We start from the raw sequence: 22,124 nt of genomic DNA on the forward strand, positions 1-22,124 counted from the left end.
GCATATATAGTCCAGAGGTTTGAAGAAAGAAATTGTACTCTGTTGAGGATTCTCAAACAAGGTGATGCGGTTTGAAATGGATGATTCTCAAAAGGAACGAACTCCACGTGCTCCACCAAGAATAAGAATCCTGCAAGAAATAAATAAAAAATAGAGCCGATACCGAATCTTACTTTTTCGAGCAGAATCTTACGATTCATATGGAGTGGCAGTGGCGAGTAAATTGGTCGTAAACTCGCGGCAAAGAAGTTGGAGGCAGCCCTTATTAGAATTAAAATTTTCAGTTGGCCTTCCCTTCATATCCGCGCTCCGCCGCACCCCACCCCACCCCACCACCGCCACCGCGGATCCATCCGACTCCCACCGGCCACCGCCACCTTTACCGCCACCGGATCCATCCGACTCCGGAGCGAGGATAGGGGCACCAGTGGAGGGGTTTCTTTCGCTCCTTTGTCTGTGGAACCGCTGGTAAGATCTGGCTACCTTCTCTTCCCATCATTCTCCTTTCCATCCCTAACCCTAATCCCCACCTAGAATAAAAAAAATTCGAAGTCCATGGGAAGCTGCCTCAAACCGACTCTCTTTCTCTAACTAGTATCTTTTGCCTAAGGATCTAGGTAAGGACTTTTCTCTGTGTTTATTGAGTTTCTATCTTGTGGTTTGCCCTCTTTTTCTCTTAAATTTTCTAGATCTCAATCTGATGTATGTATCCATGTAGGTGTGCCAGTGATTGACCTGTTTTTTCTTGTGAGCTAGAGAATGGAGGTTCTCTCTAGTGAGGTAGAGAATTGAGTTGGCCTCCTCTTGGATTACTGTGTAGATTTTAAACCGGAGCTTATATGCCTCCTTGGATTATTCTGTAGGTTTTAGTTCTCGATCGTACTTAGAGGATGTTGAGTTTCCCTCTTGTCTTGTGAAGCACCAAGCTGTTGAACTAGCCCATCTCGTATCTTAAACTTGAAAATGTAGGAATTTTGGTGTGGCCTCCTTACTTTCATGTATTTTGTGTTGGAAGCCTTGTTGTAAAATTCTTTATTTTTTGACACTTAAGATATTGTTTTCTATTAAGGTTCAAAGATGTACCCATTTATCCATCAATTTTCCCTATAAGGTATTATCCCTTAGAATCTAATGGTCATGCCTTTGTGTTGCAACCAACTATGCCTCTCTAACTCCTCATCATGTAACTCATGATCTCAATCCCTATTTGAGACAGCATTAAAAGTAGTATTATAATCTTTTGTTCTCAAAGCATTGCTGTAAATTTGCTCCTTGTTTTGTTGTAAGCTATGATTATTGGTAAAGTTGAGGGATACTATCTTTTTCTTTTGGACATGTGGATACTATCAATTATTCATGAGCGAGTCTACTATTTCTCTAGTGTTTCTTCTCGTGCTAATATTTTAGTTGTGACTTCAAGATTCCTCGTAGTGTTTTAAGTTGTGTGATTGTTGCTGATTGACTCATTTGAATGTAACTTATGTTCTAGTAACTAACAACTAGTTCTGCATCCATTTGGTTCATCTGTGGTTCTTAGATTCCTTTTTTTGGGGGTTAATTTTGTTGCTTTTCCCTCTATCTCACAAGTTATGATGTTTGATGTTTGCCCAGGCACTTGATATGGATCAATCAATTGATATTCTTCTCGCAAATGCTTGTCAAGGAGATGACAACCTACGGTCAATAGCAGAAGGCAAACTAAAGCAGCTCCATGATCTTGACCTTTCCAACTTCCTCCTAGGTTTATCATCTCAGCTCTCGAGGGAGGAGACTCCAGAAGAGTCTAGCATACTTGCTGGTATCATCCTTAAGAACTCCTTGGACTCAGGGGAGCCTGCACTCGACGATCTAGGGAGTCGAAAATGGCTCAGCCTCGATCCATCTATCCAATCACAGATTAAGGAGAACTTGCTCCTGACTCTAGAATCCAATTGTGATTCAAGGCGCCGCTCATCAAAAATTATTGCAAAAGTTATTGCATGGGTTGCATGCATTGAGATACCAAGGAATCAATGGGAGGAGCTCATTGGCAAATTGGTGGGGAACATGTCAATGCCATCTTCTTCCCTAAAGCAAGCAACTCTAGAGGTGCTCGAGTATGTCTTCGAGGAGATCCCTTATGTTCTGAAGGAGGATCAAGTGGATGCTGTTCTCGCTAGTGTCATCAATGAAGTGAAAATGGAGGAGGGAGGAGAGCCAAGTTCTCAAGTTCGTCTCGCAGCTCTTAAAGCTCTACTCAACATTCTTAAGTTTATTGAGCTTGCTAAGCTTGAAGAGGAAAGTGGCAGCAGTTCTATAGTGGCTGCAGTTTGTGATGGTGCCTCTCGATCCAAGGAAACCAAGATCAAAGAGGCGGCATTTGAGTGTCTTGTTGTAGTTGCATCCAGATATCATACCAAATTATTACCCCACATGGAAATCATAGTGAGTCTTACAGTGGAAGCTTTGAAAGTGAAAGAAGATGAAGAATCACTCAGAGTCCAATGTATTGAGTTGTGGAACACTATTTGCCGAAAAGAGATTAATTGCCGAGAAGAAGAAGAAGAAGAAGAAGAAGAAGATGAAGAAGGAGGAGGAGGAGGAGGAGGAGACTCTATCTTTATTGGTCATCTTTGTTCATTTGTTCAACCTCTCCTAGAAGCTTACTTGGAAAAAGAGAAAAACTTGGAAAAAGAGAAAAAAGAACAAGAAGTCATTTCCATGAGTGTAGAAGAAGAGGGAGAAGAAGAGGGAGATGATAATTTAGAGGACATGGACATTTCCGTGAGTGCAGAACAAGAGGGAGTAAACCTTGACGACATCTGGGAACAAGTGGAAGATGAGAGTGTGCAAGACATTTTCATGACATGCCTAGGCCTGGCCACTAGAACTATGAAGGATAAAGTTGTCCCCCTTGTGATGAAATTTGTTCACGAGAACATCAATGGGCCTAGTCGCATGATGGCCATTTATCCATTAGGTTTTATCCTTGAAGGTCCCTCTGTTAATCAACTTGCTCCTGTAGTTCCTTTATTGGTTCGCATGATGGAAGATCCTCAGGAAGGTGAAGGTGTAAGAGGGAGGGCTGCATGGATTCTTGGACGGGTGTTTGAGCTTGTGGGAGCAAATAGAATCATAAAAAATGAGGTGGTGGACTTTCCTAGGATCATGACTCTCTTAATAAAGATGAGCAAAGATGTCCCTCAAGTGTCCATTGAAGTGTATGGAGCTATATACTTTATTGCAAGAGGTTATAGAGAGGATGCAAAGTCCACGTCCAAGTCATCTGAGCTTACACCTTTTGTTAAGCCTCTTATTGATGCCCTACTTTCTGCTTCAGAACTTGTTAAGGAGACCCCTTTTAGGATTCCACCATGTGCATCTACTTATAAAGCATTGAGTGAGATCGTGAGAGTGAGCAACATTGAAGAACTAGAAATTAGTGATGCTCTTATTGGATTAATGTCTCAAATCTTCAGGAGGTTGAGCACTGTGGTTAAAGGTCATGGTGAAGCAATGTCATCAGATGAGAGGAAGAACTGTGGCCTTCTTGAGGTCTTGCATTGTGGTCTACTTGAACTCTCAATGAAGCAGCTGGGCAGGAGCAACTTCGAGGTGGAGGCAGCATTCACACTTAGGGACTCTGCTAGCTGTTTATTGCTCCTATTGTGCCGTGTCTTAACGAGTGACAATCCTACTGCACGTGCTCGAGCAGCACTTGCCATTGGTGCTCTTGCTCATGCCATTGGTTGTCATTTTGGACAACACATGCCTATCCTCCTACAATATTTTAATGTGAAACGACTCTCTCCGGTTTACATAGGAGTGATGTGCAGTATCTGTCATATCTTGGGAAAAGAGGAAGAAGTGGTGCCATCCTGGGATCATATTATGGAAGTTCTGTACAAGGGTATCCAAGAATTGTCACTTCAACCGTCAATTTTATCAAGCTTTGGAGAGATTGCTGTTGCTATTGGTGACAAATTTGAGAAGTACGTGCCTCCAGTTTTGGAAAAGCTTAGAGAAGCTGAAGCTGCTCATTTGAAGTTAGGAGATGAGGATCATGGTAGCAAGGTTAGAGAGTCAATATTCAAGGCTTACCATGGCATGATGGAGGGCATAAATGACCCAAAGTGTGGGATGAAGGTAGGAATGGCTCTGTATGAATTTATTGAAGATGACCAGAGCAACACCAAGAGAAGGTAGATATGCCTTTTTCCTTTTTTCTTTTTTTGGCTATAGTATGTACTTAGAGTTATATGTCATATAGTCATTAATTGATTATTTCCTTTTTTTAGGGATACAAGTGTGGCCATGGCAGGAGTTGATGCTTTGTCTCTACTACCTATGAGGGTGGGGGCTTGGTCAGAGCGATTAATTGTATTGATGAAAGAAGGGTTTATTAGTAGGCAGTGATGAGGAACTAAATTGTGATTTATTTTGGTACACCGAATTTGTATGACTGTTGATACTAGGTGTTGGTTGGAACCTCTCTGTCTATTATGGTTTTTAGTAAAGGACTAGTTCCCTTGGGACTCCCTTGCCCTTTTAGTCCTCCATCCCACAATGTATCCTTTTTCAAAGTTAGCTTGAAAAAAAGATCTTATTATATTGTGGGATGGAGAGATCTTAATTGTGTGTGAGATGAGCCCTAGGTCTTGTCAGCCTAAACCCTATGTCTTATTAGCCTAAAGCTAAAACTAAATGTGTGTAAACTTGCTTGATTGGAGCTGTGGAGCGTAAGAGGTAAAACTCTAATATTGGAGAAGGCGAAGTAGAGCGTAAAGCCTAAAACTCTTAACATTAGAGCGTAGAGGGCCCCGCTTGGATCACCGTATAACTTTCCATCTGCATTTTATACACTTGTAATTTACTTGCTCTCATAAAGAAACCGGTGGAATACGCGTAAGAGAATTCCCCTTCAAGGAGCTACTTGGGAAGCATACCCGTGTAGGCGTGTAGTTTCACTTCCATTCCCCTAGCACGACGCCATTTTGAACTCGGACGTCGCCGGCTGCGAGTTTGCGATCGATACGTCCCCTCAGCTTCCTCGTTTCAAGCTGTCCTTGGTTCCAAGTCAGGGCATGGATGGAAATTACTAATCCACTTCATCTTCCTGCCACGCCAAGAAAAAGTCAACGGAAGTTGTGCCCGAGCCATGGCGGCGAGGCCATGGACAAGAGCAACATATCCGGCGGGATCTCCAGGGCAACCTCGTCGTCTGTCTCACGCTCCGGTGTGCTCCAGCGACAGCTTCCAGCTCTGTTTGCGCATCTCATCTGTAGCCGCCCCTCCTCGCTGCCCCTCGGCCCGGCCCGCGCTCTGAGATACACCGCGTCTCTCCGATGGATGAGCCGGCCAGGGAGGAAGCAGAGGCCGCGTGGACCGCCGTCCAGGGTCGCCATGCGCGCCGCGAGGAGTGCCGTCCTCCGCCCCGCACACGTCGTCGTCGCCGCGACCAGGGTGAGCCTGCCCGGCGCACTAACGAGTGCCCGCACTGCCTTGGCCGCTTGTGGCATCCGCGGTCTGAGTGTCGCCGTGACATCTGTTGCCGGCGTTGCCGCTTCTTCGGCCACGTCACGCGCTTCTGCACCACCCCGCGTTCCCCCCGGTCTTCCGGTTCTCCGTCGCCGAAGTGGCCGCGCCTGCGCTCCCTCTGGTCTTCTGGCACGAGCGTCGCCGGACCTAGCGGCCCCGCGCTCTCCGAGGCCGTGTCCGCGCCCTCCTCGCCCCTCCTGTCGGCGGGCAACTCGGCTGCCTCGCCCTCTAGGCCCGCTTCCTCCTCCTGTGCTGCGACGTCGTCCTCCATGCCCCCCCGGCTGGCTCCAGCTCGCGTGGGACTGCTATCTCCCCCCTCTCCGACCACCCATCGCTCCGCCCAGCGGGAGCAGTCTGCTACCTCCCATGGTTTGCCGATATGGAGGCAGCCGACGACGAGCTCCAGTCTCTGTCGTTGCTAGCCGAGCTCGCCGGCAACAGCCGCGGTCTCTCTGTCGACCAGGTCTCCGCGACCCTCCAGGCGCGCTTTGGCCTCCCGCTAGACAAATTCTCCGCTCACCGCCACCACCCGGGAGACTTCCTCATCCGCTTCCGCTCCTGCGCTTCCCGAGTGCGCGTCGCAGCCACGAGTCTGCACTCCCCGTGTTTTCGGCTTCGCTTCACCCCGTGGAGCCCCATCATCGGCGGCAAGCCGGTCTCCGTGTGCATGCGCGTTCTCATCGAGATTCGGGGCATCCCCGGCCATGCCTAGCACCGCTCCTCCGCCGACTTCCTGCTGGCCCCGTTCTGCCTCGTCGAAGACCTCGCCTGTGACGCCCCCGATTCAATCGTACACTAATCATGCACGCAAACGTGTACGATAAAGATCAGGGACTTATGAAAGATATCACAACACAACTCTAAAAACATAAATAAGTCATACAAGCATCATAATACAAGCCAGAGGGTTCGAATACAATTGCTCGATCATAGACGAGTTAGCGGAAGCAACAATATATGAGTACAGACATAAGTTAAACAAGTTTGCCTTAAGAAGGCTAGCACAAACTGGGATACAGATCGAAAGAGGCGCAGGCCTCCTACCTTGGATCCTCCTAAACTACTTCTGGTCGTCGTCAGCGGCCTCCACGTAGTAGTAGGTACCTCCGGTATAGTAGGAGTCGTCGTCGACGGTAGCGTCTGGCTCCTGGGCTCCAACATCTGGTTGCGACAACCAGGTAGAATGAAAAGGGGGAAAAGAGGGAGAAAAGCAACCGTGAGTACTCATCCAAAGTACTCGCAAGCAAGGAGCTACACTACATATGCATGGGTATATGTGTAAAGGGCCATATCGATGGACTGAACTGCAGAATGCCAGAATAAGAGGGGGATAGCTAATCCCGTCGAAGACTACGCTTCTGGCCACCTCCATCTTGCAGCATGTAGAAGAGAGTAGATGGTAAGTTCACCAAGTAGCATCGCATAGCATAATCCTACCCGACGATCCCCTCCTTGTCGCCCTGTTAGAGAGCGATCACCGGGTTATATCTGGCACTTGGAAGGGTGTGTTTTATTAAGTATCCGGTTCTAGTTGTCATAAGGTCAAGGTACAACTCCGGGTCATCCTTTTACCGAGGGACACGGCTATTTGAATAGATAAACTTCCCTGCAGGGGTGCACCACATAACCCAACACGCTCGATCCCATTTGCCCGGACACACTTTCCTGGGTCATGCCCGGCCTCAGAAGATCAACACGTCGCAGCCCTACCTAGGCACAACAGAGAGGTCAGCACGCCGGTCTAAATCCTATGGCACAGGGGTCTGGGCCCATCGCCCATTGCACACCTGCACGTTGCGTGGGCGGCCGGAAGCAGACCTAGCCTAGCAGGCATTCCAGTCCAATCCGGCGCGCGCCGCTCAGTCGCTGACGTCATGAAGGCTTCGGCTGATACCACGACGTCGAGTGCCCATAACTGTTCCCGCGTAGTTGGTTAGTGCGTATAGACCAAATGGCCAGACTTAGATCAAATACCAAGAACTCGTTAAGCGTGTTATTTTGAAGTAACCGCGGACGCCGACCAGGGCCAGGCCCACCTCTCTCCTAGGTGGTCTCAACCTGCCCTGTCGCTCCGCCTCAAAGTAACAGTCGGGGGCCGTCGGGAACCCAGGCCCACCTCTACCGGGATGGAGCCACCTGCCCCTTCAGCCCCCATCTCTGAAAAGTATCATAAGTAATGTAACAGTATAAAGTATATAGCATATGCCCGTGATCACCTCCCGAGTGATCACGGTCCAGTAGTATAGCATGGCAGACGGACAAGAGTGTAGGGCCACTGATGGAACACTAGCATCCTATACTAAGCATTTAGGATTGCAAGTAAGGGTAACAACTGTAGCAACAATAACAGGCTATGCAGCAGAATAGGATTAACCGATAGCAGTAACATGCTACACTACTCTAATGCAAGCAGTAGAGAGAAGAATAGGCGATATCTGGTGATCATGGGGGGGGGGGCTTGCCTGGTTGTTCTGGCAAGTAGGAGGGGTCGTCAACACCGTAGTCGTACTGGGTAGCGGCGGCGTCGGTCTCGGGGTCTACGGAGAAGAAGAGGGTGAAGAAACGGTAAATACGGAGCAAACAAAGCATCACACAAAATATAACAAGGCAATACGCGGTGCCAGGGGTAATCCAACGCGGGGATAGGTGATACCGGCAAAGGGGGGAAACATCCGGAAAAGTATTCCCGGTGTTTCGCATTTTCGAACAGATGAAACGGAGGGGAAAATTTGCGTGTTCGATATGCTAGGGGTGTGTGGCGGACTAACGGGCTGTGTAATCGGATTCGTCTCATCGTTCTGAGCAACTTTCATGTACAAAGTTTTTCCATCCGAGCTACGATTTATTTTATATTAATTTTAAAAGATTTAATCGTTTTTAGAATTTACTTAATTATTTTAAATCAACATTATCTAGAATAGTGCATGCTGACATCATCATGCCATCAGCAGTCAACGGAGGTGTTGACTGGGTCCCTGACGTGTGGGTCCCGCATGTCATAGGTACAATAATCTAATTAACCTATTAATCAGTTTAATTAGTTAATTAGGTAACTAATGTTTTTAGTTTAATCAAACAAGATTAATTAAGTTAATTAATCAAGTTAATTAATTATTTAATTAGTTAACATTTTTATTTACTTATTATTTATTTATTTATTTTTAAAATTCTTTTTTTATTAAACGTTCCAGGGGCTGGGCCCCATCACTACAACAAAAACCCTACTATAGCAACGCATACGTAGCAATGAACCAAGAACAAGCGTTGGGTTAAACAAACGGGGATCGCTAATGCGCGCGCGAGCGCTCCGACGCTCGATTTTCCGACCAGGCAACCTGTTCCCGATTAAGCAACTGTATCTGAACACATTATTGCTAATTAAAAAAAGAAACCCCACCCCATCACCCCGTTAAAATCAGGGGGGCATGGTTAATTGAGGGATGGAAAGTTACGTGAGCCCAGCCGGAATTTCAGGGGTGGTTCTAGATTAAACGTGCATGCACGTATGGGTTAGTTGCATGGTCAATGGAATAGTGGGGCCATCATTTAAATACATGAAAACAATGACTATGACTGATTTGGAAAGAGATAGAGCGTGTAGAAAGCTGAGTATGGCTGCGCGAAGGGGATCGCGCGTCGCGACGCTCGCCCGCGGAAGAGTCCTTTCGTAAACCCAACTTCCCACCTCCCCACGAAAGACCAACCTCCTGTAACCCACCTCCACCTTATTATGCGCACCCCTCCGTGAAAATATCAGCGATCCAAGCAATAAAAAAAAATCCCCACCACCTCTCTTTCCTGATTCACATCTCTCACCCGTGCTCCATGTCAACGACAACAATGATGCCGCCACCATCTCCGATTCCGCGCAGCTTCACTTTCACCGCCCCTCGCCGGCCCAGATTCCCTTCGCCGGACCAGCTTCCTCTCCTCCGGCGCGACGTCCTTCGCGCCCTTGCACGCGCCCCCACGGCAATCTTAGGCGCCACGGGTCATCGGCGCTCCTGCGCCTCCGGTTTGTCGGTCCACTAACCCCGCGTCTTCGAATGCGCGGCTGCGGGCTCGCGCTCCACGACACTACTCCGCCTCGGCGACCTCTACTCCGACGTCTATGGTTCAGTAAGGCATTTCTCCCCTCTGTTCTTACCCTTTCTGTCCTTCGCTGTCGTGGAGTCGTGGTTTGCGACTGGATACACTAACAACCGCAGCTACTCTCTCCCAGGTAGGCTGCCATGGTTGCCTACAGCTTACCCGACAACTCACCAAGACTCATCTCCCCCAAGAAGGTGATTGTTATCTTATCCCCAACAATCAGTTCCCTGTAATTTAAAAACATGGTGGCTTCTATAATTCCATCGGTATTTGGTGCCCCAACTTCTGCAATATTCCACTTGTTCCATGGATGGACCAATTAGGTACTAGATTGGAGCATGTCTGTCCCCTTACAATTCAATTGGTCCATGAATAGTGGTACTGCTGTACTTATGTCATGGCTAGTGATCCTCCTTTTTTTTCAGGAAACCAGTTCCTCTAATTTCTCATGCATGTTCTTGCTGCTGACCCTCAGTCTTAGTTGTGCAGACCACAATTGTGTTTGCACGTATGGTATCCATATGTACTTCTCTAGATGTCTATTGTACTCTAGAGTGCCAAATTATACTGCAGAACAAACTGTTTTTAGATGATTATTCACTAGTCTTGTTTAGATATCAATGCTTGCATCTTATGATGCTTGTTAGGAGAGAATTTAGTTGCCATGGAAACAGGGATGCTTGCGCATTATTTCTTCAATCCTTTGACAGTGATTCTTATATCAGAAGGATGCATCACCACGAAAATGCTTTGTGTGATGCCGCACTACATCTTTTATTCTCCACTAGTATGTGAATTTTAAGCGAAAAGTCCATTCTGCACCCGAGCTCATATGCTCCCGCATGAACAGTAAAATCAAAAAAAATTCAAAAAATTCCAATTTTTTTTTAGAGAAACATTGACAAAAATTCTAAGTGCCTGCAAAAATTCATCATGAAATCACATTCCTGTAAGGCGTGGCAAAAAAAACAAATTCAGTGCTTCAAAATGCGTTTGAAAGTAGCTTTTTCAGAGTACTGTTTTTGTTTTTTTTGCCACGCCTTCTAGGAATGTGATTTCATGACAGATTTTTGCAGGCACTTAGAACTTTTGTCAATGTTTCTCTCAAAAAAAATTGGAATTTTTTAAATTTTTTTTGATTTTTTTTCGATTTTACTGTTCACCCGAGCTCATTTGAGCTCGGGTGCAGATTAGCCGCGTCCAATTTTAAGCTGCTACTTAGTGAACTATGGTCTTGCAGGTTTACAGAAAATATCAAAGATTCAAAGATACAAAGCGCCTAGTCCCTCTTGAACCTCTGCGGCTCTGCCTAGCGCATATCCCCTGCATTGTTTCCCTATTGTCTTGTGCCATCCCCAGTTCTAGGCGTCCATCATCAATGATCTCCCCTCACTGGATAAGAATTTCGGTTAGTAATCAACAGTGCAGGGGCAGGGGTGGTGTCTCCTCAATGGGCCAAAAAATCGGAGGTTTGATGGCAGCTCCCTGACGCACAGTGGCAGTGCAGCGACTCTCAGATGCACAAGGGCGTCGCGGCGACTCCCAGACGTACAGTGGTTGTGCGGCCACCCCAGATGCACAATGGCGGCGCGGCGACTCCCAGATGCACAGCAGCAGAACGGCGGCTCTATAGTGATGGTACGTATTGTAGCATGGCCGATTAGCCATTTGCCTCATCCCATCCAATCCAGTCCCATAGCTTAGTCACGTAAGCTGATTTTCTTTTCATAGTTCTAATTTCACATTGATTCATCTCTGATTACTGGTTGGCACTTATTGTAGTTTTTTGCGGCTCTATGGGCTCATGTTTCTTGTATTTGTATTGATTAAATTTCCTTAGATGAGCTTTGCCTTATTCCTACGGTATAATGCAAGATACAGCAGCTAGAAGTTAAACGGATATTTCTAGGTGTAGTTGCAGCTATTTGTTTTGTCATATTACTAGGTGTAGTTGCGGCTATTTGTTTCGTACTACTATAGTTGTTCTGCGAGGGAGGAAAACTTGGATGCCTATACATGTATGAAACTGGCTACACAGTGTTCGACTTTGCGGCATTTTTTTTGTTGAAATTCAACTAATTACTATTGAAAAATTACCTTGCAATTTGGACAGTAATCTTTTACTTGAAATACCGAACCATTTCCCCTAACAAAGTTTATTTGTTAATTAAATGTATTGGCAATACCAACGTCCGTCAATTTCTCCATATTTCAAGTTATCTTAGAGAGTTCATATTCAGAGAAGAACCATTTGGTTAGATCACCGTATCACTGGCAGCCGATCTACTGTGTGATTTGTAAGTGCATAAATTAAATTAAACTTCTCCGGTCTACCCAAGGTATTGGCTTATGGAGATGACAATCTGTCTATGGAGTAAATTTAATTTCAGTACGCATACATTTGAAATATTGGTGTTTGGTGATCTAAATTACCAATATATATTGCAGAATCTCGGGTTATAGAAACTGGATTGTTCCAGGCAGTGGCGACGCTACATAATGACTGCAATGTCAAATGACCACACAAGGTACAAGTTTGTCACTTGTGTTGTACTACATTCAAGTTTAGTTTATGTACATATATTCTAAATTTACAGCTGTGACATCAGAACTTATGACACTAAAAATTACTCCCTCTGATCCGAAACAAGTGTCACAGTTTTGCACTATGGCTAGTTCAACCTTAGTTCAAAACTGAGACACTTTTTATGGATCGGAGAGAGTAGAAGACTACTGGTGCAATGTTGGAATTGCTACGAGGCAGAAAATTTTAATTATACTCATGAATATTTTTCCTATCTATCATAGGCCTCTCTTTTTTCCCACCTAATTTGTATTAACTCTAACTAAATATAAGACCTTTTTTGCAGACGTCTTATATTTAGTTTCAGAGGTAGTACAAAATAGCACTTTTCTTGCATGTGAAAAGAGCCATAATGCTTCTGTGAGACAAGACTTTTTGTGGCTAGATTAGGTAAAACAATTTGTGAAATACTGTATGCGTGGCTTACATTGCCTCGCTTCCTATAAAATAGTCAGCAAGGGGAAACTTAATTATGGAATGAGCTTAGTTAGTTAAGTAAGGTACAATGTCTTTTCAGCTATAGATGTGATACTTGCCAAATCACTAGTCTAGGTTTCTGGTTGGAACATATCACACCATCTTCACTCATGCTATTGCCGACCAGTCACATAAGTTTATTTGATATCATTAGATATGTATTGTAGAATTTAAATAATGATGACTGAAATATGTCCTGCTTTGTGAAATGATACCTAATTATGGTTGCTGTTTGTATGTTTTCAAACAATCTGTGGTTACCAAACTAATGAACTGTAGTTTTGCTTCAGTAGAGGTACATGCAGTGCAAGTAGATGCAACATTAGCAAAATCTGCAAATGTAGTTCATTTGTTGCTCTATATTTTGCTAATCTTTTAACCTACTGATCTCATTTCTTTATTGTTGTAGATTGCTAACATAAGTTGATGATGCATAGCTCAGATGTTGATTGCAAGGTCAGATGTTGGTAGCAAGGTCAAGAATGGGGCTGCTACTAGATAGTCTTACCTTATGTTTTAGGATGTCATTTCCAATGTCCATGTTTTAGGCGTTGATTGAAACGTCCATAACTTGGCTACTAGTATCACATCTTGTAATCTTTGGATCCTGTTCTAGTATCACATCTTGTATACTTTGAACCATGCTCTTTGTAATACAACATAGTAAATTTAATATATGAGACCAATCCCTTTTTTATATTGTATCACCATTGGTCTTTTCATTATGGCTGGCAATATATAAAACAACATTACTTGATGTGATATGTGGGACTGCAACGCATATGATGTGTTGTTGGGCTATAACCCTATACGTTGCTAAATTGCAACGCTTCTTCACACTATTTACCAACGCATGAATATACGTTGTTGCAGACCCTTCCAACGCCGCCAAGGCAACGCATATTAATCCGTTGGTGTAGACCTTAGCAACACATATATGGACATACGACAACGCATTGATGCGTTGCTGAAGGGGGGTTCCTGTTGTAGTGCATGTGTCATTGGCACTGGGCCAAAGCGGGCGCAGGGTGGCGGTTACGGGCGTGGCCCGATTGGGCGCACGTCCAGGGGCGCACGGCGGCCGTGGCCATGGCCAAAGCAGTGGCGCGGCGAGGCTAGGCGGGCAGCGCGGTGGAGCACGCGCGTGGGACGAGCTCCGGCGCCCAGCGGCGTCGCGCGCGAGCACGGAGTGGCTGCGGGTGGAAGCGGGCGCAGTCGCGGGCGGCAGCGAGCATCGTCGGGCCATGTAGGGAGGAGGCCAGGGTGTGTGGGGCACGGACGGAGCGCAGCCGTGGACGCGGTGACCGCGGTAGCGAGCGGGGGCTCAACGACGGGAGAGAGAGGGAGTGAGGAGGGGAGGCGGCGGCTCACAGGGGTGCTGCAGGGGTTCGGGCAGCGGGGGTCGAGGAGGTGGACGGGGACGACCGGGCGATGGGGAGGAGATCCGGCGACGAGCGTCGGCGGAGCGGCTCCAGGCGGCAGGGGGCGTGCGGCAGGGGCGGCGCCGGTGATGAAGCTGCAACCAACATGGGGCCGTTGGCGGCGGCGGCGCGGGGCGGCGGCCTGCTGGCGGTCGCCGGTGACGGAGGGAGGCGGGGCACCGATGCACGCGAGGGGATCGGGCGCGGGGAGCTCCTCTCCCCGGCATGATGCGTGCGTGCGTGTGTGTGTGTGTGTGTGGTGTGGTGGCGGCGGGTGAGGGAGACGAGGGGGGAGGTGGGGATCGTGAGGGGAGTGGGGCGTTCGGGGGTTAGGTCACGAGGGAGGGGCCATATAGGCCAGGAGAGGTGCGGCTGGGCCGGCCCGATTGGCCCCGAGGCCATCTGGGTCATGGCCCAGCGAGGGGGGTGTTCTTTTTTTTGTATTTTGTTTTTCTTAATTTTTCTTTTACCGTTTTACTTTTAGTTTCTCTTTATTTATTTATTTTATAATTATGATCTTAGTTCCTAAAAATAGTATTACTACTTATTCTAATGCCACTATACCTTGGGCACCAAACTTAATTAGTTTAATATGTTATATTTTATAAAGGGCATTTAATTATTGGTTTTGGCTTCTGTTCTATTTAATTCGGAGTATTCAAACATTTCACAACAATGTGGTTTCACCACCATAATCATCTATGATTTATTTGCTACAATTTGAACATTTTCTATTTGATAATTGAAAACTTTAATTCTTTGACTTTTTTTTGAATTTGGATTTTGAATCGGTTTTGAACTAACGCGAGATTAGCAACAGTAACTGAAGTGACGTGGCATCATTAGCAGAGGTTCACTGTAGCTTAATTATCCGGGCGTCACAATTCTCCTCCACTACAAGAAATCTCGTCCCAAGATTTAAGAGGTGGAAAACGGGGGAAAAGGTCTGATTACGAAATTCTAACGAATCTTATCGGTCTTGGTTGCTCTTCTCGAGGTCGATCCATAGCATTGATGTCTCCATTCCTATGCATCAATGCATCAAGATGAAGTTATCGTTCTTCCTTTGGGATCTTCATCGTACTTACGAAAGGATAAAAGGGGAAAAACTCTATAAGGACGAATTCTAACAAAATTGAGCATCGGACGGTTAACTCAGGGGAAGAAGCATAAGTATCTCTCGAATTGAAACTTAAGAAGATATCGAGAGCAAAGTAAGAAGGTACCATGAGAAGTTTCAAACAGATAGGCAATCGTTCGATGTCTGAAACACAGTGCGATAGGGGTCCAGAGCAACGAGATTAAGTATTGCGTCTGTTACCAGAATAGATCACTAGGAAGGTGGCCCGTGAATTACATACGAGGCCACACGCGAGGAATAACTTGGGAAACCGGGGGGTGTGCAGGAGAGTCAGGTTTCGATCCTATGGAACTGTGGGTTATGGGCCCACCATGTGGTTTAAAGTAGAAAGGGGGCTGACATCTTGCACGGTCACGATAGCAAGGCATGTCAGAGGGTAGCCTGTTAGTTATGTCGGCAACAACATCGATACCAAGGGCGAGGGACGAAGAGAACCATTTTCCCGCTCATTGAACGAGGCGGACCAATAGGCAAAGTTCTCGTCCATCGGTGGTTACCGGAATGCTATCGACAAATGCAACAGGGTCTTACTGACACGGTTGTACACCAAGGTGTTTAGATAAGCAGAAGAATATTACTGCTTAGATCCTATAGATCACAAGGAAGGTTAAACAAATCAATGGAAAGGAAAATATGATCATCAGACCAAACAGAACAATGGAAAGGAAAATGTGTTTGACACATATACCAGGGGTATACCCTTCCCAAGGACAAGCAGAGCAAGATATACACAACATGATAGAAAGTAGAAACCATTTAGGTAAGGGAAGAGGAATTTGATGACAATACCCATACAACGGTGTTTTGGATAATTGATAAAGAAAAGATAGCATTGCTTCAAATGTTCTTATTGAAGATCGGAGTACCACAGACATGCTTCGAGATAGCATTGACAGGGTCTTCAAGCAAAGGTCAGACCTTAGATACACAAAGGATCCATCAGGAACAACTTATAGAATAAGTCTTACAATTTCCTCATGGAAGAATGGTTAACCTTGTTAAAAAGGAAACTATAACACTAGGTGCTCCGGCCAGGTGTGCTAGGCATGACATCACCTTATCCGGTCACGTAAAGATGTTATAACTCCTGGAAATGTGTTCCAACCATCATATCTGACCGAGGTTCAGATTCGATTGGCGTCAGGATACCTCAGACTTAGGATGCCTGAGAAGAAAAAGGCGCAACTTAATTTGATGAGATGGTATTGCAAGATTCTCGGGAAATGAACTATGGAAGCAAGTTCCGAATTAAGAGACCAAGGAGAAGACGAGGATGTGGCTGATGGACTCAGCGACAATTTATCGGGAATTCCAACAAGATGGATTTCCACAATTATGTGAACAAGGAGATAATATTTGTCAGATCAAATGGTATAATGAGGTATGCTCGAGGAAAACATACGCAATTAAACATTGGTTGAAAGGTGCACACAAAATATGGGCTTAGGTAGCATGATCAATGTTAGAATGGTGATTCGATAACCAATGGTCTAACAATGAAATATCGACCATTAACTTCAAAGCAATAGGGTTGCTAGAAGTTTTGAAGTCGCACAGCATAGTTCAATTTTCGGTTAGGTTAGAAACAACACGGGGACCAAGGAATGAACGGATGTGGCAAGAAGGATCACCTATATCAAGAATTCTTAAGAGGTGGTGAAATTCTCACGACATTCTTGACATAAAAGATGGTAATACTCCAAGGTAAAGAAGAACAAATGCTGGATAGCAAGGAACTCAAGGTACATCTCAGAAGAAGTTAAAATGTTGACGATGATCACGACACATTTATCTAGAGGTTTCAAGAAGATGTAATCGATCGGCGACGACATCACACCAAGGGAATGGTGAAGCAAAAGGTTACTGGAACCATGGGTACGACACAAACTCGAAATCAAGTTAGCTATTCAAGGAGAAAAGATATGACAAGGGAGATTGACGTAAGATTAGCTCACCGTCAAAATTTGTGCTCCGGGAAGAAGGACCAAGTAGCACAATTAAAATTAGCACGGTAATGATGTAGCCGAACAGGCTAGGAATGACGTGATCGAGTACAAACTCGTAGGTAAAGAAGATTACTAACAGTTGTTGAACCATAGTGCGGACTCGGTTCAGTTATCAGTGTCTTTGGGAGTTTAATAACTCAGAGCCCGTGAAAAATTGGAATCAGTGAGAATGTAGTACTTGATGAAGAAATCATAAGAAGTTATGCAGTTCCATGATAATCTCGAGATACCAGGGGGTAATACTCGACGACAGATCAAAGTAGAGGTTGGAATAGGGTATTGCTTTGTAGAAGACAAGTGCTTAAACTTGTCCGAGAAATGGGATCAAAGAAGAACACTATGGTCGAAAACCACGATTGCAAAAGACCAAATCCCAGATATAAGATGAAATTATATCAAGGGGATAATTATTGTTACGAGAAGCTTCCATGACAAGATCTACATCGTGTCCATGGGCATGAACACAAAGTTCAAGCTCGACTCCCACTTCTTCAGTGTATAACCTTCCATTCACCTCTCTCTTTTTTTGAAAATGACATTAGTTGTTGAAAGTTTTACCTGGTGCAATACCAGATAAGTATGACCCGTGAAATCTTTCGGGTTCACTCAGAATAGTGAAGGCATTGGTTCAACCCATTGGGGCATCTTAGGAACATATGCCACAAGCTTCAATAATAAATATTACCAGCTCAAAAGTAGAGCATGGTTGGACAAAATCAAAGAATAGGATTTACCAATAGCATTATGCATCAGGGAAGGAACTCCATGTTATGAGAATATGCAAGAACAGTCGGATAATAATCCACCAAAGGATCTGATGGTCCTCAAGGGATCTGATGTAAACATCGGTACTCAACCAGAGAAAAACAAATGCAAGGATATCAGACTATAGAAACAACTAACTAATTCAAAGCTCAAATGCAAAAGAATTATGATTTCCGATCAAGGGATCAGAAGCAAACGCTCTGATTAGGGATGGATAAGTTGCGTAGACTTAGGGGTACAATCGATGGCAATCCGATTGGTCGAGAACCAGCTCATGTTTAAAACGATGTCTGAGCCAGAAGGATAAATCCTGAGGATTGCAAGCATCCGCAGCATATTGAATCCACGGACTCAAGATGATAGTGACAAAGGATGCTAATAAGATTACTAGACTTATGGGATTAACCATAATGTAAGCAAACAAGAATTTCAAGAGCAATAGGCTGCTGAGGATTTTCGGAAGATCGAATGGTATTTCGAAGATTGGTGACATACATGAATCAACTAGGGATGAGTAGATACTCGGTAAGTGCGAGAAATTATCCGTAGGGGTATTCATGTGGCAAAGAACAGCAAGGCAGTAGGCACCAAGTATTCTCAGACATTAGAGAGAATTTCGGGTTATCTTGTAATAACAAGATCAACGGGGAATGATTGTAAGAATGGCAAGTGTACTTGGTTATCCATTGGGGTTTATCGATGGAATGGAATTGCAAAAGCGATGGCACAAAGTATGGAGGAAACATCGGAGAGTAACTTCGGAATCTTCTAGTGCAGCCATCAATCATCTAGAGTGAGGGGCTCTCCGGAAATAAATAATTACGAGAACCTAGAGTTAGAGTTAGCAAAATCATTTAACCCGAATAGAAGAGAGATCAGAGTCCCAGAGTATAGATCGAGGAGTAAAAGATCCTAATACCACCCAATGGCGACGTGGGCCCGTAAGCCACACAGCAATGTTAGTAAAAGTTTTGCAATGTCTAGACTCGACTTCGGCCAAGGAGTGTGGAAGGGGGATTCCTACAGGCAGTCGGCTCTGATACCAACTTGTGACGCCCCTGATTCAATCGTACACTAATCATGCACGCAAACGTGTACGATCAAGATCAGGGACTCACGGGAAGATATCACAACACAACTCTAAAAACATAAATAAGTCATACAAGCATCATAATACAAGCCAGGGGCCTCGAGGGCTCGAATACAATTGCTCGATCATAGACGAGTCAGCGGAAGCAACAATATCTGAGTATAGACATAAGTTAAACAAGTTTGCCTTAAGAAGGCTAGCACAAACTAGGATGCAGATCGAAAGAGGCGCAGGCCTCCTGCCTGGGATCCTCCTAAACTACTCCTGGTCGTCGTCAGCGGCCTCCACGTAGTAGTAGGCACCTCCGGTGTAGTAGGATTCATCGTCGATGGTAGCGTCTGGCTCCTGGGCTCCAGCATCTGGTTGTGACAACCAGGTAGAATGGAAAGGGGGAAAAGAGGGAGAAAAGCAACCGTGAGTACTCATCCAAAGTACTCGCAAGCAAGGAGCTACACTACATATGCATGGGTATATGTGTAAAGGGCCACATCGGTGGACTGAACTGTAGAATGCCAGAATAAGAGGGGGATAGCTAATCCTATCGAAGACTACGCTTCTGGCCACCTCCATCTTGCAGCATGTAGAAGAGAGTAGATGGTAAGTTCACCAAGTAGCATCGCATAGCATAATCCTACCCGGCGATCCCCTCCTCGTCGCCCTATTAGAGAGCGATCACCGGGTTATATCTGGCACTTGCAAGGGTGTGTTTTATTAAGTATCCGGTTCTAGTTGTCGTAAGGTCAAGGTACAACTCCGGGTCGTCCTTTTATCGAGGGACACGGCTATTCGAATAGATAAACTTCCCTGCAGGGGTGCACCACATAACCCAACACGCTCGATCCCATTTGGCCAGACACACTTTCCTGGGTCATGCCCGGCCTCGGAAGATCAACACGTCGCAGCCCTACCTAGGCACAACAGAGAGGTCAGCACACCGGTCTAAATCCTATGGCGCAGGGGTCTGGGCCCATCGCCCATTGCACACCTGCATGTTGCATGGGCGGCCGGAAGCAGACCTAGCCTAGCAGGCGTTCCAGTCCAATCCGGCGCGCGCCGCTCAGTCGCTGACGTCACGAAGGCTTCGCCTGATACCACGACGTCGAGTGCCCATAACTATTCCCTCGTAGTTGGTTAGTGCGTATAGACCAAATGGCCAGACTCTGATCATATACCAAGAACTCGTTAAGCGTGTTATTTTGAAGTAACCGCGGGCGCCGACCAGGGCCAGGCCCACCTCTCTCCTAGGTGGTCTCAACCTGCCCTGTCGCTCCGCCTCAAAGTAACAGTCGAGGGCCGTCGGGAACCCAGGCCCACCTCTACCGGGATGGAGCCACCTGCCCCTTCAGCCCCCATCTCCGAACAGTATCATAAGTAATGTAACAGTATAAAGTATATATCATATGCCCGTGATCACCTCTCGAGTGATCACGGCCCAGTAGTATAGCATGGCAGACGGACAAGAGTGTAGGGCCACTGATGGAACACTAGCATCCTATACTAAGCATTTAGGATTACAGGTAAGGGTAACAACTGTAGCAACAATGACAGGCTATGCAGTAGAATAGGATTAACCGATAGCAGTAACATGCTACACTACTCTAATGCAAGCAGTAGAGACAAGAATAGGCGATATCTGGTGATCAAGGGGGGGGGGCTTGCCTGGTTGTTCTGGCAAGTAGGAGGGGTCGTCAACACCGTAGTCGTACTGGGTAGCAGCGGCGTCGGTCTCGGGGTCTACCGGAGAAGAAGAGGGGGAAGAAACAGTAAATACGGAGCAAACAAAGGATGACACAAAATATAACAAGGCAATACGCGGTGCCAGGGGTAATCTAACGCGGGGATAGGTGATACCGGCAAAGGGGGAAAACATCCGGGAAAGTATCCCCAGTGTTTCGCGTTTTTGGACAGATGAAACGGAGGGGGAAAGTTGCGTGTTCGATATGCTAAGGGTGTGTGGTGGATGAACGGGCTGTGTAGTCGGATTCGTCGCGTCGTTTTGAGCAACTTTCATGTACAAAGTTTTTCCATCCGAGCTACGGTTTATTTTATATTAATTTTAAAAGATTTAATCGTTTTTAGAATTTACTTAATTATTTTAAATCAACATTATCCAGAATAGTGCATGCTGACGTCATCATGACGTCAGCAGTCAACAGAGGTGTTGACTGGGTCGCTGACGTGTGGGTCCCGCATGTCATAGGTACAATAATCTAATTAACCTATTAATCAGTTTAATTAGTTATTTAGGTAACTAATGTTTTTAGTTTAATTAAACAAGATTAATTAAGTTAATTAATTTAGTTAATTAATTACTTAATTAGTTAACATTTTTATTTACTTATTATTTATTTATTTATTTTTAAATTCTTTTTTTATTAAACGTTCCACGGGCTGGGCCCCATGTGTCATTGGCACAGGGCCAAAGCGGGCGCAGGGTGGCGGGTACGGGCGTGGCCCGATTGGGCGCACGTCCAGGGGCGCACAGCGGCCGTGGCCGTGGCCAAAGCAGCGGCGAGGCTAGGCGGGCAGCGCGGTGGAGCACGCGCGTCGGACGAGCTCCGGCGCCCAGCGGCGTCACGCGCGAGCACGGAGTGGCTGCGGGCGCAGTCGCGGGCAGCGGCGAGCATCGTCGGGCCATGCGGGGAGGAGGCCAGGGTGTGCGGGGTACGGACGGAGCGCAGCCGTGGACGCGGTGACCGCGGCCGCGAGCGGGGGCTCAACGACGGGAGAGAGAGGGAGTGAGGAGGGGAGGCGACGGCTCACAGGGGTGCTGCAGGGGTTCAGGCAGCGGGGGTCGAGGAGGTGGACGGGGACGACCGAGCGATGGGGAGGAGATCCGGCGACGGGGCGGTGGCCGGCGACGACCGTCGGCGGAGCGGCTCCGGGCGGCAGGAGGCGTTGCGGCAGGGGCGGCGCCGGTGATGAAGCTGCAACCAACATGGGGCCGTTGGCGGTGGCGGCGCGGGGCGGCGGCCTGCTGGCAGTCGCCGGTGACGGAGGGAGGCGGGGCACCGATGCACGCGAGGGGATC

At 46.4% G+C, this 22,124-nt stretch overlaps 1 protein-coding gene and 1 long non-coding RNA gene across 3 annotated transcripts; both read left to right on the forward strand.

Annotated features, from left to right (window-relative positions):
- The first annotated feature begins 308 nt into the window (after positions 1-308).
- On the forward strand, positions 309-4,624 carry LOC123049536 (importin subunit beta-1-like). Of its 2 annotated transcripts, none has more exons than XM_044472439.1 (3): positions 309-468; positions 1,612-4,181; positions 4,278-4,623. In XM_044472439.1, the coding sequence occupies exons 2-3, from the start codon at positions 1,621-1,623 to the stop codon at positions 4,393-4,395; spliced, it is 2,679 nt and encodes an 892-aa protein (XP_044328374.1). In that variant the 5' UTR covers positions 309-468; positions 1,612-1,620; the 3' UTR covers positions 4,396-4,623. The 2 variants fall into 2 exon arrangements, with proteins under 2 accessions (XP_044328374.1, XP_044328373.1); XM_044472438.1 differs by lacking the exon at positions 309-468 and adding an exon at positions 497-617 and having other exon boundaries at positions 4,278-4,624.
- Positions 4,625-9,235: 4,611 nt separating this feature from the next.
- LOC123053679 (uncharacterized) lies at positions 9,236-13,365 on the forward strand. The gene is made up of 5 exons (XR_006425749.1): positions 9,236-9,636; positions 9,740-9,803; positions 10,850-11,247; positions 12,058-12,137; positions 13,080-13,365. It is a non-coding gene; the product is annotated as an uncharacterized lncRNA (long non-coding RNA).
- Positions 13,366-22,124: the final 8,759 nt, after the last annotated feature.

Source organism: Triticum aestivum, chromosome 2D (assembly GCF_018294505.1).
Source record: "Triticum aestivum cultivar Chinese Spring chromosome 2D, IWGSC CS RefSeq v2.1, whole genome shotgun sequence".
Classification (NCBI taxonomy): Eukaryota; Viridiplantae; Streptophyta; class Magnoliopsida; order Poales; family Poaceae; genus Triticum; species Triticum aestivum.

What these genes read in the sequence shown, in the direction of transcription:
- LOC123049536 (XM_044472439.1), top strand. Translation starts at nt 1,621, where the DNA reads ATGGATCAATCAATTGATATTCTTCTCGCAAATGCTTGTCAAGGAGAT. An exon ending in CAGAGCAACACCAAGAGAAG is followed by an intron (nt 4,182 to 4,277) that starts GTAGATATGCCT and finishes TCCTTTTTTTAG; the next exon opens with GGATACAAGTGTGGCCATGG.